Below are 15,776 nucleotides of genomic sequence, written 5' to 3' on the forward strand. Positions count from 1 at the left end.
TTTCAAGGTAACTTTTAATTAAAAAATTAACTGTTTATTTTGGAAACAACAGGAAAAATTAATAGAAACATTATTTTGGTCTCATGTTTTATAACAATATATTTTTACAAAACCTAAATTTTAAGGCAGTTTACATGGGCAACTTTATTTCTGGTACTTTTGAAACTTTGAGTGCTTGATTTTTCAACCATATTGATATTCTTTGAATATAGTTACATTGAGGGAAAATAAAGAGATATTTTACTGATTTGTAATAATCTTGTTTATTTATTGAAGGATTGATAGAAGTTTACCTCTAAGCAAAGCCACTCGCTGAGGTTTTCAAAACAGTGTAGGGGGCTTTACACATATCTTCCATCAAAATAATGGAAGGTGAATGTGAAACTTCCTTTGAGCTCAGTGCGGCCGGGATTTAGATAACACTGGAAATCTCAACCGCTAACTCTGCCTGAAAAAACCAAGATTGTGCTTTGACTTTTTAAGAACGTGGTCTGCCTGATATTGGTAACATACTTTGGATTAACAATTAGTGAGATCACCAATATAACTATCTGGCCCCTAAAAAGAGAAATCAGAAAGTGCGAGCTACATTGTTAATTAATATGAGGTTGAACCAAAGAAGAAGCTCATGGAAGAAAGACTCCAGTGTCCTTAAACAGTATCAGGAGGAAACCAGCTCTCCAAGGTACAGCTTAGTGTCTGATTTATCCTTCCTTGTGTATCCATGAACAGCTGCTAGTGCTTCTATCAGTCACTCTTTATTCAACACATTAAGCAAATCTCATTGATCAGTTCCTCATCTAGAGATGCAGCCTGACAGGATGAATCTACTATATTTGTCTTCTTCCCAGTTTCCTCATGACTGGTATTCCCTTTTCCCAGCAGAGGCCATGAAGGCAGATGCCCACATTTCTTGCAATGCTGCCTTGCTATTGGCATTCATGTGGCTTTATTTTTTGGCAGCTGGGAGGAAGGTTCCTTTACCCTCTCTCGTTCTTAGAGGTCAATTTCAAAATCATAAGCCTTGGGTCCAAAGAGCCAATCAAGATGACAAAACTTTTTTCAGAAATATTGTTCTTTTAGTTTCGCCCCTTCTGGGGGTGTAGAAGTAGATGTAACAGCTGCCTTGTTTCTCTCTTATTCTTTCCAGTTGCTATGAGCTGTGTAGAAAAAAATAGCTCTGAACTTGCTCTCACTTTTAGCTCCCTGTTTCCCAACAGCACTAGCGTGAATCCTTTTTTCTAGCAAAACATTTACAAGTATTGGTAATAAATCTGCATATATAGATTAATTTAAGTTCATTATTTGATTAATAGGCATCTGGATGCTTCCCATAGGCTTTTTGCTACATGCTTATCCTCTAGGTGATTACTAGTTCTTTTCTTATTCTAAATTTTCCTTTAGTGTCAGTCATACCCAGTTTGCAAGAAATATAGGAAATAAAGTACAGGGGCCACAGGTCTGCAGAACTGTTAGAGTTAGAAGGAAAATATTGATTAAAGCCCAAGGAGAATTGAATCCTACAAATATGTTCAGTGTGAACAAAATGGTTAAGACTACAGCAGTGAGCTCTTACAGAAGGTGCAAAGCCAGCAAGGACAGAGGGCGATTAACATTTCCAATGTCTACTAGAATTAAGTTGGGTATAAAGTCCCAACAGTTTGCTGAACTGCTGATTCTGAATTTGACTCAACTGACACAAATCAGATTTAAGAAGCAACCAGTTCACTCATCTTTAGACTCAAAAAATAGTTTTAGATATTTGGGTTAGATTGTACAGACCTTAATAGGGCCAGCTGAGGGCACAATCCCAGTCCGCCTCTCCCCAGTGTACAGAAGGGAATGTGCAAGCTGCATCATTCTATAGACAGAACAGTGTGCCGCATTACCTCCAGCCCCTATTTAAAGCAATTTACCATCCCTAGGGGAACATAAAGGAGGGAGTCTGCACTCCCTAAGCACAGTGATTGCTATTGTCCTTAACATTTTGTGGTGTGTATTAAAGCTTTCTCTCCTGGTCACCTGTGCTATAGTCATGGCCAGTCAGACTCTTTGTGTTCCTTGTGTTTTGTTAGTGTGGCTGAAAACTGTCTTTTATAACTTCACAAAGCACAAGCAAACCAGAGCATTACCCTGGTGCCACAGGTAGATTATAAAATATATGATTTTATTATATCTATTTTGTAACATTAAGGTTATTTAATTTATTTGCTGCAACTTTTACCATGTCTTTTACAATTTCTAAGTAGAACTGCTTTCCTGCCACAACTATTGTGAAACTAGAGATCAGTCTTACAATGTTTAATGTAAGAATATTTATCAAATTTATCAAATGTTCTTGATGTTCCCGATTTGTCACCTTTGTACAATAGAGGGGGTCAAGTTGGAAAGAGTCCATATTACAGGAAGAAGTTGCATGTCTTACATTTACAGGAACATACATGTGTCACTCTGTGGACATGCAGTACATCATGCACCAATAGATGGCTTGAAATCAATATAGATAGTAATATAATATCCTTACTACCATTTTTTTTCCAGTAAGATGACATTGAAAGGCATTTTTCACTATTCAAAAAGATCATTTGGAGTTTTTTTTGCTAGTAGATAATACAAGAAGATATCAACTGACATAGTAACACATAAGATGCAAGCAATTTTAGCAATATTTTTGGAAATAATATTTTGATAATCTTTGCTTTCCTCTTGTCTCAATTAATCGTAGTCCCCTTCTTAAATACCTTGTGATCTGGGATCATTACAGAAAGTATGACCTCAGATCAATCCAGGTGATATAAGATTACTTATGGCTTTTATAGTGTATTGTTATTGTTGTTCTTTTTATTGAGGTAGTGTCCAAAGTTTCCAGTTAGAATTGAGGGCCCCCTATTATACCAGGCACTATATAAACACACAGGAAGGCAAAATCTCTGTCTTGAAAGTCTTACAATCAAATTTACAAACCAAATCAGTTAAATGGGCTAGATCATTCCATTTAACTGCAGTCTATATTAAGGTGCTGTTGTGATCAACATTGCCCTGTGGGGATTTCCTGGCGTCATTCTCTCTGGGAAGCATTTGAACTAAAGATGGGCCTCTTCTTAAAAACTGGATAAAAACTTCCTTCAATTTAGGGGCTGTTCAGATTGGATCCATGTCTAAACTCCCCTGCTCACATCCAAAGATAGCTATAAAAAATTACTTTCAAGGCCAAGAGGTCACTAGTATATACTCAGTCAGCACCTGATTACTTTATATCTAATACATTTGAATGAAGACTACTTTTCATTAATAAAATAATAGATGTGCATCCTTTAAGCATTTATAGAAAGTGCAACAATATAAGACAAGGGAAGATATTGTTAGAGTAGTACCAGGCCTATCTGAAGATAACATAAGATTATTTTCCTCTTACCTTTAAAAAAAATTCTTGTAGTTTCCACATCCACTTGGTTTAACTATCCCTCTTCTTGAGAAAGTTTTGAGTTATTAGAATGTAATGGTACATGCATCTAAATACCTCATAGTGAAAGTGGCTAGCTAATATGAACTGTACTGGCATGTCACTTTTCTTTCATTGGAAGCGTAGAACTAGATGACAAAAATGGCGTAACTGATCAGCTCAGGCCCTTCTCAGTACTCTGCAAGGCGTTTCCATTACTAAATTAAGAGAATTCATATCAGAGGAGGGTGCAGAGGATGGATGAATGTATAGAAACAACAATCCGCATAAATTCCAATTAAATTTAAAAACAAGCAAGAGGCGCAAGGAGCTGAGAGTGAGAGGGTGTGCTGCTGGAGGACTGAGGAGCACAAGCGTTATCAGACACCAGGAGGAAGGTCCTGTGGTGAGAATAAGGAAGGTGTTTGGAGGAGGCCACAGGGAAGTAGCCCAGGGAGTTGTAGCTGTCATGCAGCTGTTACAGGAGGCACTATAGACAGCTGCAGTCCACAGGGCCATGGGCTGGAACCCAGAGTAGAGGGCGGGCCCGGGTTCCCCCCAAACCTCCCAATTGACCTGGACTGTGGGTTCTTCCAGAGGGAAAGGTCTCTGGGCTGTTCCCCAACCCACATGGTGAATCTCTGAAGCAAGAAAATCCACCAATAAGCGCAGGACCCACCAAGATAGAGGAGGAACTTTGTCACAATACATATTTTATTTTATTTTACTTAAGGTTTTACGCTTATTCTCCCAATAAATGTCAGGAAAGAAAGACATTTTGTGTTTTAAAAACAGCCCCAGTACACATCATACATTTGTGTAGATAATACAGATGATATTTTAATTGCAGTCACACATGTCAGAAATTATAGTTATCATTTGATTTTGGGGTGGCTGGAAGCACCCGTCTTCCTCTCTGCTTCACAATAAATATAACACCTGGATTTATTCAGTTTGTCCATTGTTGTTTCTGGTATTGTTTTTTTTTTTATAGGGCAGTGGAAAAGTGAGTTTTGGCCATTGCTATAAATTCTCTTAGACAAAATCAATTATTCAAAAAAATAGTGTGAAATGTTGTGCAGATAATGAAAGCCTGGATATAACTTGGTCTCCATTTATATACAAGGTATACCTTGGAGAAATAACCATAGGAAAAGTTTATTACACTTTAGCTTAGGGTCTGTAATTTTTACTCCATTACACTTCAGCTTAGGGTCTGTGTATTGTTTGGAAAATAGATATTTGGTTCTCTTAATCTCTTTGACTGGTAATTGTGCAGGACAGAATGCACAGTACAGAAGTTTCAAAAAGGGGAACATTGATATCCTATCAAGAGTATTTAATTGCAGGACGTTTTACCCAGACATGTTGTGTTCCTTTTCACATCCCCAAAAGGACAGGAAAACTCACATTAATCCCAGGTGTACCTCACTACACATTTTATTTCCACTGCTAACTTTTGCAGCTATTTTACATTCTGCATTACTTTTTCCCTCCTTGTTTTGTAAGATACGACTTGGACAGTTATACAGCACAACAATACGGACTTAACCAGAGTCAAAAATGCTAATCGAGAGAACCCACATACTGTGTTCTTCAAGTATACTGCCACCCTAGAACAGCTTCAGGCTACAATTAACTATGCAGAACACTGTGAACAGGAGCTTGCTTACCACTGCAAAAAGTCAAGGCTTTTAAATAAGCGAGGTAAGTAAAGCAGACAAATCTTATTATGTTTCATGATACTATAGATATTTAATTTAGCCAAGGTTATGGCATTTTGCCACTATAGTTTGTAAAATCCTTAAATATCGAGCAAACAAGTCCCAAATCTATAATTTGTTGAGTGGGATTTGAACCAGAAAAAAACTAAGGTAAGTTCATAATGAGCTTCATTCAAAGCATTAACTTCTTTCAAAACCAACTCCTACTTTCCATATCAGTATATAATGCCTGCATCTGTAACTTTCACTCTATGCATCCGAAGAAGTGAGGTTTTTACCCACAAAAGCTTATGCCCAAATAAATCTGTTAGTCTTTAAGGTGCCAACAGACTCCTTGTTGTTTCAAAACCAATGTCTTCCTTAAACTTACAATTTAATAGAAATTATAACAAAGCCTTTCCTGACTTGCCTCTAGGGGATTTTTAAATTTTAGTCAAAAAATGGTTAACTATTGAGCAAACATTTGGTAAAAGGAACACAATACACTGCATAAATATCAGCTGAAGTCTTTCAGATACTGTGCATCGTATAGTTGTTGAATTTGCAAATGGCATGAGGTAAAGTATCGCAGACATTAATATGCCAGTGTCCAAAATACACAAGCACAGAGGTAAAGTAAAATGCTAAAAAGATAGGAAAAAAAGTTATTTTATGAAGGAAATTACAGGCCCTTCTGATGTAGTCAAAGAAATGTTAACAAAATATCATAACTAGATTGTTGTGTTCAAGTCTTATTTTAATTCTCACCAGGTAGAGTGCAATCTATTTAGTTTATTTTAATTTTGAAAATGTATTCTAAATTTTAAAAATATAACTTGAAAAGAAAGATTATATTCCTTGTTCCTTTGTTGATATGTAGATGTTGCAAATCAAGCCTCAATTGTCTCCTCTGTCACAAAAAATCTGTGAGAGGCAAATAGTCCACTAGAAATTCTAAGACTCATGTCACACACCATACTTGCCATTCTCCTATCAAGGGATTTTGTGGTACTACAGCAGAAAACTGGTCATTCCTCCATGCTCTGTGAGCTCTACTTCTCTTAGCAGAATGGCTGTCAAGAGCTAAGCAGACTTTAGCTCTCCTCTCTGCATCCTACCCTCCCTTCAAAGAGGTTATGGAATGCGATGAATTTCTGCAGAGAGTAGCATTAACTCTCATGAGAATTGCTGCTCAGAAATCTACCAGGTTTACAGGTGAGCCTACTGCATAAAGCGTTGCTTCCCTGACACTACCTCTCCCTCCCTCCCTTGTTCCCTCCCAAACTCCTTTCTGACATACAGAGCCCCAACTCCATGGTATACAGGCATCTGACTCACGATATGTTTTATATGAATACTACTACAGTGATCACCAGGGATTACAGTACAAAGAAGTTACATATCTTAACTCAGAATCTGTTCCTGACCAAATGGCCAAACATTTCTAATGTGATATCAAAGTACCCAAAAGGTGCCCCTCTCTTCACACATAGGCATAATTCCCACTGACTTCAGGGGGAATAAATCATATTGAAGGATTGAATGCAGGATCATGCCCAATTAGATTTCCCAAATGTCTGACTTAAATTTCAGTTAGGATTGCTAGGATTAATACAGTCATTTCAGAACTGACAATTTTAAGGCGAATGTGAGAGATGAAAGTGTTTGCTAGACACATTTGCTGAGCAAAAATGCAAGACTGTGTAAGACAGGTACAGAAAGGAAAAAGAACAGTCCCACTGAGACTCTAGGATTCTATACATTTGTATTCAGGGTTGGTGAGGGTTACATATATATGTTTTATCAGCAAGTTAATGCAGTGAAAACATTTGGTCATATTAGACCCTGTCTCATTTTAAATCTTTTCATGCTAGAAGTAGTAAAACTCAGCGAGAAAGTATTTTGCGGAATTTGTAGGACTTTTTAAAATCAGTTGTAACAGTGCTAACAAGAGCAATATCAGATAACGTTTCCCATGTTTCTACACAGTGCACTTTTACTCTGTTCTGGAAAGGACATTTCTACAGGTGAGAAGGTAGATCAGCCTCCAAGCCCATTCAGTCTTTGATTTCTGTGCTGAGACTACTAATAAAAGTACCAGTTGTCATAGTTGTTTTTTGTGATGTAGACACTAGGGATGAACTAACAGCTTCCATAAAAAGGAGCATCAATCTGTACTTCATCCTTCCTTGAAACCAACCCAAACCCAACTTTTTATTATTTTTTTAAGGGTTATGTTAACTTTTCCTCCCCCCAGACTGTTTTTATTTCTGATCTCCTGGGAAACAGAAAGTAACAGAAATATAGTGAGGAGGCCTGTTGTCTTGGGCCCAGATCTTCATATCTGCCTGAGCTGAACTCAGAGAAGCATGGGGAAGGTGAATCTAACTCACAAGCCCCCTGTGTAACTCAGGGATTGTCAGCATATAAATCGCTCCAACTATATACTCTCTAGCAGAAGGCAAACAGATAGTGGGCTGAGGACTTATCTCTAGACCTATATAGTCTAGTTTTGTAGACACACAAGATTTGGATAGATCAAATAAGCATACAAACTTTGACATGCTTATCTTAAATAAACTCTGCATCTTTTGAGTTGTGCACATTACTAGTGATAAATAATTAGAATTAGTGACCATAAAGAATTAGAAATGAGACCATGACCAGGACGGTGCCAGCCTCTTTCCGGCAGGGAGAGGTCTGCGGTGGGCCTCAGCTCCTGCCCCCAACGGTCCCGCCCCCTGGCGAGGTCAGAGTCTGGAAGTCAGAGCTGGGCAATGCATGGTGCCAGCTGCTTGCAGGCAGTAAAAGCCACCAAGATTGGGGGGACTGGTTCTGGGGCCGGCAGAGCCCTTGGGGAGCAACGACTGTGGGGGACAGGACCCAAGAGCCCAGGTTGCAATGGGTCAGTCAGGCCATTGTGGGAAGCCCTAAATCCTCCGCCTGACCTGGGCAGCACACCGCAGTGGGCGGGGACACAGATCAGAAGCTGTTCTCCGACACCTCTGTCCCCTGCCCAGGCTTAATCCTGTGCTGCTACTGGAACTGGGTGCCTGGCCAACAGCCGCTGCTCTCTCCGCGCTGCCTTCAGAGCTGGACATACAGAGAGTGGCAGCTGCTACCAGAGGGTTATGCGAGGGTGGGGGGGAAGGGGTGAAAGCAAACCAGCACTGCCTCTGATGCTGACTTTAGAACTCAAACAAAGTTCAGGCATGTTCACAGTTTTGTGCAGACTATTACAAATATAGAGGAGAGCGACAAAATTTACATTTAGTTCCAGGATCAGATTTCAAAACCTACAAGTTCAGAGGACTTTGGATTCTATGGTTTTGTTTAGATACTAAATGGAGACTGTCTGCTAATTTCATATGTCACCAACCTGCTGCCAAGTGTTGGCATGTCTCTAAAGATATCATCAGCCAGGATTTCTACTCCTGAATGTCAGCTCGCTAGTGCAAGACAGGCAGAACTCCCCAAATTCTTGAAGAGTATGGTCCCTAAGGACTGTCGTAGCAGGATGGAGCACAAGTCAGCCACCACATTGGTGTGATCATCCTCTGACTAACCACTGCCTTTTGAAACTTTCAATGAGTTTCTTGTTGGCTACAGTCACCTTGTAGGAGCTGCATTTGCTTCAGTTGCCATTTGGCTTTTTATTCCCAGGATTCTTATCCACAGAGGACTCCTCTGTTGTCACGTATGTTTCCACTGCAGAACAGCACAAGGATAATGACTCTTGTGGGAGGGTCATACATTCCCCAAGTGTTTAGAATATATGTTGAGAAGCGAAGAAGAATACTGTAGCAAACTGAAAATACAGTGTGAGTTTTAGGGAGGCAAAATTAATCAACCTGATTGCAATTTTAGCATGTATCTTCTTAAATTAGCTATTTTTATTGCACTCTGAATATGATTTTGCAAGATCTTCTTTATCAAACATTGTCCTATTTAAGATCGCAACTGTTCATTCCCTGATTGAATGCATTTTGTGTGTGCATTTCCTTGGATCATTAGAATTACCAAATAAAGGAATCCAGTCACATATAGCTAACTACTATACCATTCTTGATATTTAAACAAAATCCAAATAACATCTTGCAGAAATATATAGCATGTTCTCTTTCATTGAACAATATGAACACAATACAATATAAGACTTTGAAATTCAAATAAGTACATTATCAAATTGTCCACATAATTTTATCCCTCTCACTACTGTGATCCGTAATCTCCACTGGGCATGTCTAACAAGTGCAGCATTTGATGATAGTTATGTGAAATAATTTTGGGACATGTAGTATAAAAAGTAATTTTTATTGGAACAATTCTTAAGACTGTATTACACTCAGTCTTCGCTATGTAGAGCATATAAATGATTCTAATGAAGAATTGCTATGCTAATAATTTTGAGTGTTCATTTTGAAGAAGCTGCATCAAATCCTTCTTTCCCCCATTTTGATTAGCAATATTCACTGCCAGAGCAGAGCTAGCTAATCATTATGATCCTTTAGTAGCTATACTGCTCTCACGCTAATATGCAAACAAATGTTTTCAGGATTGCTTTTAAAGATAGTCCAGTGTCACCAGTTAAAGAGCAGGAATATTCACTCAGAACTACAGGACCAGAGTTTCTGAGCTGTTGAAACAGGAGAAATATCCTGGTTTTATATATGTATGTTTTGTTTTGTTTATTTTTTAAAGTGCTGTCTCATGAATAATTTATAAACCTTCTCTAGCTTTTCTTCCCTGTGTGATGGGCTGCCAACACAAATACCGATGCTAGACATTGATGCCACTGAGCATGTCTGACTTTTCTAGGAACTGTTCTCACTGTTTTTTAGGCCTGCTGAGCTGGCAGTTGTGTGGTAATGAATTCAGTCAATATGTTTACGAGCTGAGAGATTGTAAGCATAACAGAGGTCTTACCTAACAGTGAGTTATAATAAGCCATGGCAGTTGCAAGTAAGGTTGAAGCTGGGTTAAGTGCAAGCCTCTTGGTGTGGGCCCACTGCTGAAAACTTGAGAGCTTCAACAACACACAAACCAAGTGCCTCTATGAGGTACCATTCCATTTGGCAGCACTTGTTTCCTCTCATGCCCTGACTTTGTATTCATTTAATCTTTCACCTTTCTTCACTCTCATTTAAAATGGATTACCATCATGCTTCATATGCGTTAGCAATTATCTTTTTCTGTATATTTTGTGCTTTTACTGCTCTGGTTACTTGGCATCATCTTTAAACTTAATGTGCAGTACTGCAGAATTAAGAAGACATCCAGCTCTATCATTTTACTATAATCAATGCTGAATGGGTGCATTGCACAGAGATATAGTAGGCTCTGAGAAACTTTGCTGTTAGTCACTGGATACATCAACTGGGTTATGTAGCACAACCATTAACATGATTTCTACAGTCTCAGACTACATAAATTCTGCAGCTGTTGTGCGTGATCTAACTCATGACTACTGACATTTCTGATTCTCACCACACAGTAGTACTAAGCCAGATGCTTAATATGCAGCAAAGGTGTGTTTAGTATTCTCAATAATGAAATGAATCCATTTATAATGCGTTTTACTCTTCTCATTTCCTCACTGGTATTTCCATGATCTCAAATTGATCTTTGCCTCAGAGTATAAATTAATTTGATTTTTAGGGTGATGGCATCTCTTTTTTCATGTGCTATTTTAAAAGAAAGTACATAAATGGACTGCTTAAGATAAATGATTCTACTATCATGCCTGACTGAGCAAGGACTACCAGATCTCTTTTCCACTAATATAAGCAAAAAGCTGTGACTATCATTTAATCCCTGATAATAAAATATTAAAATGAATAATTGGTTAGCATTTTTAAAGTAATGTGGTAATTTTTTTAAATTGTTTTTTTTTTTCTTCGTAATGCTTGGAAATTTGTTTGGGTGAGGGAAATTGGGAGGAGCAGGAACTGGGATCAGATATTAATTATCCTCTAACCTGTCTTTTAGATGGGATTCCATTGAGCTGGTGGGTTGGAAGAACCAATGAAACACAAACTTACTGGGGAGGATCCTTGCCTGATGTTCAGAAATGTGCTTGTGGATTAGAGGGGAGCTGCATTGATTCCCAGCATTACTGCAACTGCGATGCTGACAGAAATGAATGGTGATTTTTGTATTGTTTGCTTGTGCTCAATTCTTTGCTGTTGAAAAACAAATTCAACAATTATATAGGATTTAGCAGCTATGGACAAGCAGTGTTATTAGGAACAAAAACACACAAACCTGTAAGATATGCTGCTACCCCCAGTTCAAAATATGACTTCTCACCATCATTAGCTAAATTAAGGGGTTAATATATAATATTTTGCTGTGATTTCTTGTATTTAGTTGCTATTTGAGGATGATATATTTTTATATTTAGACTGTCCAATTTTCAGTAAATTGCTTGTTTTGCCAGTGGTTAAAGGCTTACATTTGGGATGTATTTCAGTTATTAAAATATTGACGCTAATTGGATTTAAACTATGTATTAGTTGAGCAAAGCATTCATTTCTCATATTTAAGATTTTTTATTATCCTTTTTTCTATGCCTTTGAGTTTAGCAGTGTTCTTTAATAGACTCCACTAGATTCTTTATCTAAGAATTTAGAGGGTAAAATCCTTGCCTCATTGCAGTCAATAGGAATTTTGCAATTGACTTCAGCAGAGCAGAGATTTCATATAGTTCTGGGTAGCTCAGCAGGCTACAGCTGGACTCTACTGGTATTTCAGTTTGCAAAACTCAGCTCCTCATCTAAACTCTGTATTCACCTTGCATCATTTATCACCAGTTCAAATACTGTACAAAGTAGATATGAGCTGAAGCCATGAAGCGAGATCTGAACCAGAGTTAAGACTTCTCCAAAGTTTGTGGTCGGGGGTTGGATTCAATATTCTGTTTCAGTAACAACTCTAGTCCATTTTAGTTAGTTATTTACAGAAGTTAGGCAATTTAAATGAAAAAAAATTCTATTAATGGAACTTCTTAAGTATGTTTAATCTATACAAAACCCATGTACCTAGCAGGCAATGCATTGACACAGATTTGTGTTATAGTTGTGCTTGTGTCAGTAGTGTGTGAATATTTACATTTTTGCTGAAGTCTTCATACTTTTCACACATTTGGGAGTCTATAGTGGACCATGATGTTTCATTCTTACACAGTATGGCCAAGCAACCAGTGGGTCCTACTCAATTCAGTGTTAGCTGCTTGTTGCCCAGCATATTTTAAAATGAAGCCACTTATTTAGATATCTAAATTTGGATTTAGGAGCTTAACTTTAGGCACTCAATTTTGAACATATTAACATATTATTGCTAAGGCCTTTTGTTTTACAGCATTTTTAAAGTTAGACAGAAAAAGATTTTCAAAAATTACTAGTGAATTCAATGTTTGGTTCCCAGACTGAGACATCTTAAAGAGGCCTGATTTTCAGAAGTACCACACTCTGAGATTCCGGCCTGTTGATGGTGTCTGAAGTCAAGCAGCTAAAATCTGAGGCATCCAAAATCACTAGTCGCTTCTGAATATCTTGGCCAAAATGTTCATGTTAGGAAGGGAAATATACTAAAGAAAATTTCAAAAGACATCAATTTTGTGGAGTACTATGAATGACGTATGGTAAATGTTCTGAACTTAGAAGTCCTATCTTGCTCCAAAACAGTGGGAAGTTCCCCCCGGGTGCCACCTGGAACTGGGGTACCACTGAGCCCTCTGACCCTCCAGCCTGGGCTCCCTTTCACACTGTACTGCTGTGACAAGCTGCAAAGCCCTCCAGCCTGCACTTTCACCAGCATTCACCCAGGCAGCGACCTAAGTTACATGTAAACTGCACGGCCATGCAGCAGCCTATTTAGCACCGCGCAGGTACTTAGGGAATCCGCCCGGGGACCTGCCACAGCAGGGGGAGGGGTGTCCCTCCCCAAGCCCCCACCTAGACTGGCCCCCAACCTGCCATGGGAGGAGCGCCCGTCCCTCAGCCCCAACTTACCCTGCGGCCTGGACCTGCCACAGCCGGAGTGGCCTGGACCCAGCTGTGGCTGGATCGGGCCCAGGCACGGCCAGAGTGGCGTGGCCCTCCCCCGTCCCGGGCTTTGCACACCGGTCAAAGCTCACTGGTTTAGATTAAAACAAAAACAAGTTTATTAACTACAAAAGATAGATTTTAAGTGATCATAAGTGAGCAAACAGATCAAATCAGATTACCTAGCAGGCAGACTTGTAGATTCATAAGGCACAAGCTACAATTGCTTTGCAGCTTGGAATTCCCAGGAGTTTCATACACAGGCTAGAAATCCCTTTAGCCTGGGTCCAGCACTTCTGCCAGTTCAGTCTTTGTTCCTTAGGTTCCAGGAATCCTCTTGTGTGGGGAGTGAAAAACCACACATGATGTCACTCCCTGCCTTATGTAGCTTTAGCACATGGCAGAAACACTATGTTTCAAAACTCAGTTCCCAGACCGGTTTGTGGAAAAATACTGACATCCCAAGATGGAGTCCAGCATCATGTGGCCTGGTTACATGTCCTTGTAGAGTCATAGTAACCATTACTTACAGCCTATCTGTAGCGTTCTCAGGAAGGCTTACCATGTGGGGGATAAGCTTCTCCTAAGGCCTATTGTTTTTTCTAATGGCCCATTGCCTGAATATTCCCCACCCACTATCTAGACTGAAAGCATCTTGTCTAGTGGGCGTTACCCAGGTTTAACTATATTTGAAGTACAGATACATAGTCAATATGCTTAACTGCAGATACAAAAAGGACACATGCATACAAATAGGATAATCATAACTTTTTCAATGACACCTCACATGACTTATCTTGCATAAAATACATCATAAGTATGCTATAATCATATCATAATATCACTTTGAAGAATATGGGGTGCAGTGTCTCAGAGAATACCATGAAAATGAGGAGCATGGGTGTGGTTCCTCCTGGCACTGGGATAGAGAATGTGAGGCAGAGACAAGGTGGCTATCCTTGCTGTATAAAATAGGAATCCATGGATCCCATTGTCCTCAAAATAGGCACTCAGCCCTCCTTCAAATGAACAGCTAGTGGGCTTGGGTTGGGAATTTTCATACTCCAAAGTGGGGGGAGCTGGTTAGGAAAGCTGGCAGATGCAGAAATGAAAACACAACAAAGGGTTAGTCACAACCCGGTACAGTTTCCATAGATTTACAAATGTACTTAGAAACACAAAGGATGTGCATCTTCAGTGCATTCCTCACTTGGTAATATCTGCCTATTTTCTTTCTATTACAGAGCTTAAACAAATGCGCAGAATTTCCCTATTACTGTACCATAAAAAATATAGAGAGCTTATGTTTGCCAGCTGTCAAATAAACGTAAATAAGTAAACACATTTTGAGACAGGATATGGAATAGTTTCTAATATGTACAATATATTCTTGCTCACTTTGGGCACACACCATTTAATCCCTGCTCACATTCATATGTCCCTTTCATATGTGCTTTATACAGCTGTATAAAAGAGACAAGACAAAATAGATGCAGACTGGGAACGTGTGTGCGTCCATTTTAACTGCTGAGTGTAATTTGCATAAGTATATTAAAATAGTTTATTGACAATTTATCAAAATGTGCATTATGTCTCTGCATCTTTTTCTTACAATGCAATGTTTGCATTTTCACTTGTTCTGGAACGATACATTATAAAAAATGGAATTTACCTCAATGCCTCTTTGGGCACAGAGAGGCATAGGTTTTTCAGAAATAGTTCAGTTCTGCTCTATTACAAAGGCAGGATCTAGGGAACTATCAAGAACCCAAAATTAAATCACCCCAAGTTACTGTATGTGTCTGAAAATCTCAACTTTAGGGGGGAACACTGTGTCATTGTAGATTAGACATGACCACACCTGGCTTCCAATCTTGGTTCTTTTTGTGTGTCATTGGGCAAGTCAAAACCCCTGAATCTGTTTACACATCCATAGCATAGAGAGAACTGTATTTATTTATCCCACAGGTAAATAGTGTTTGTAAAGTTCTATGTAAGTATCAAGTGTTATGACGTTCACTCACTGGGATGGATAGATTGAGGACTCAAGACCACTTTATTCCCAGTCTTGGGTTTAGGCCACTGTGGCACATGGCTTGAGGGGAAACAACAACTTTTCCCGAGTGAATTTTTGCAGTCCTACTCAAAAATTGAACTACTCCTGGCCAAAAAAGCATACAAAAGATGCTTTTGTAGTTTTCATGCTTCACAGCAAAAAAGGTTTAGTCTGCTGATATTTCTCGAATGATTGCACTTTTAAAGTGCAAAATAATGCCAAGAATTTGTATGATTTTTTTGGGGTGGGGTGGGAGTGGGGATGGGGGTGGGAAGTGGTGGAAAAATTTGTCAGTTTCACTGAGTTCTACAAGCAAACCCTTTTCCACTCCCCTCCAGTGCAAGTCCATAGACTCTAGGAGAGATGGGTAGCTAAAAGCTTATCACATCCACAGAGAGATATGGTCTGCATGTTGGGAAGTGTATCTAGCACTTTCACACAGCTCAGGATAATAGCAAAGAGTGTTTCACAAGGCATTCCCTTGTTCTTACCTGTGGATGCTGTCGTTGTTTCTGATTCCCGTCTCTGTG

At 39.0% G+C, this 15,776-nt stretch overlaps 1 protein-coding gene across 4 annotated transcripts in view; it reads left to right on the plus strand.

The window, feature by feature from the left end:
• Positions 1-15,776, plus strand: part of CNTNAP4 (contactin associated protein family member 4) — a 479,082-nt gene that overhangs the window by 403,811 nt on the left and 59,495 nt on the right. For all 4 annotated transcript variants that reach the window (XM_065599352.1, XM_005309700.5, XM_065599353.1 and 1 more), the window contains 2 exons: positions 4,952-5,149; positions 11,134-11,290. In XM_065599352.1, the coding sequence (XP_065455424.1) occupies positions 4,952-5,149; positions 11,134-11,290 (355 nt within the window). The remainder of the gene's footprint in view (positions 1-4,951; positions 5,150-11,133; positions 11,291-15,776) is intronic.

The sequence above is a fragment of the Chrysemys picta genome, chromosome 6 (assembly GCF_011386835.1).
Source record: "Chrysemys picta bellii isolate R12L10 chromosome 6, ASM1138683v2, whole genome shotgun sequence".
In the NCBI taxonomy this organism is placed as follows: Eukaryota; Metazoa; Chordata; order Testudines; family Emydidae; genus Chrysemys; species Chrysemys picta.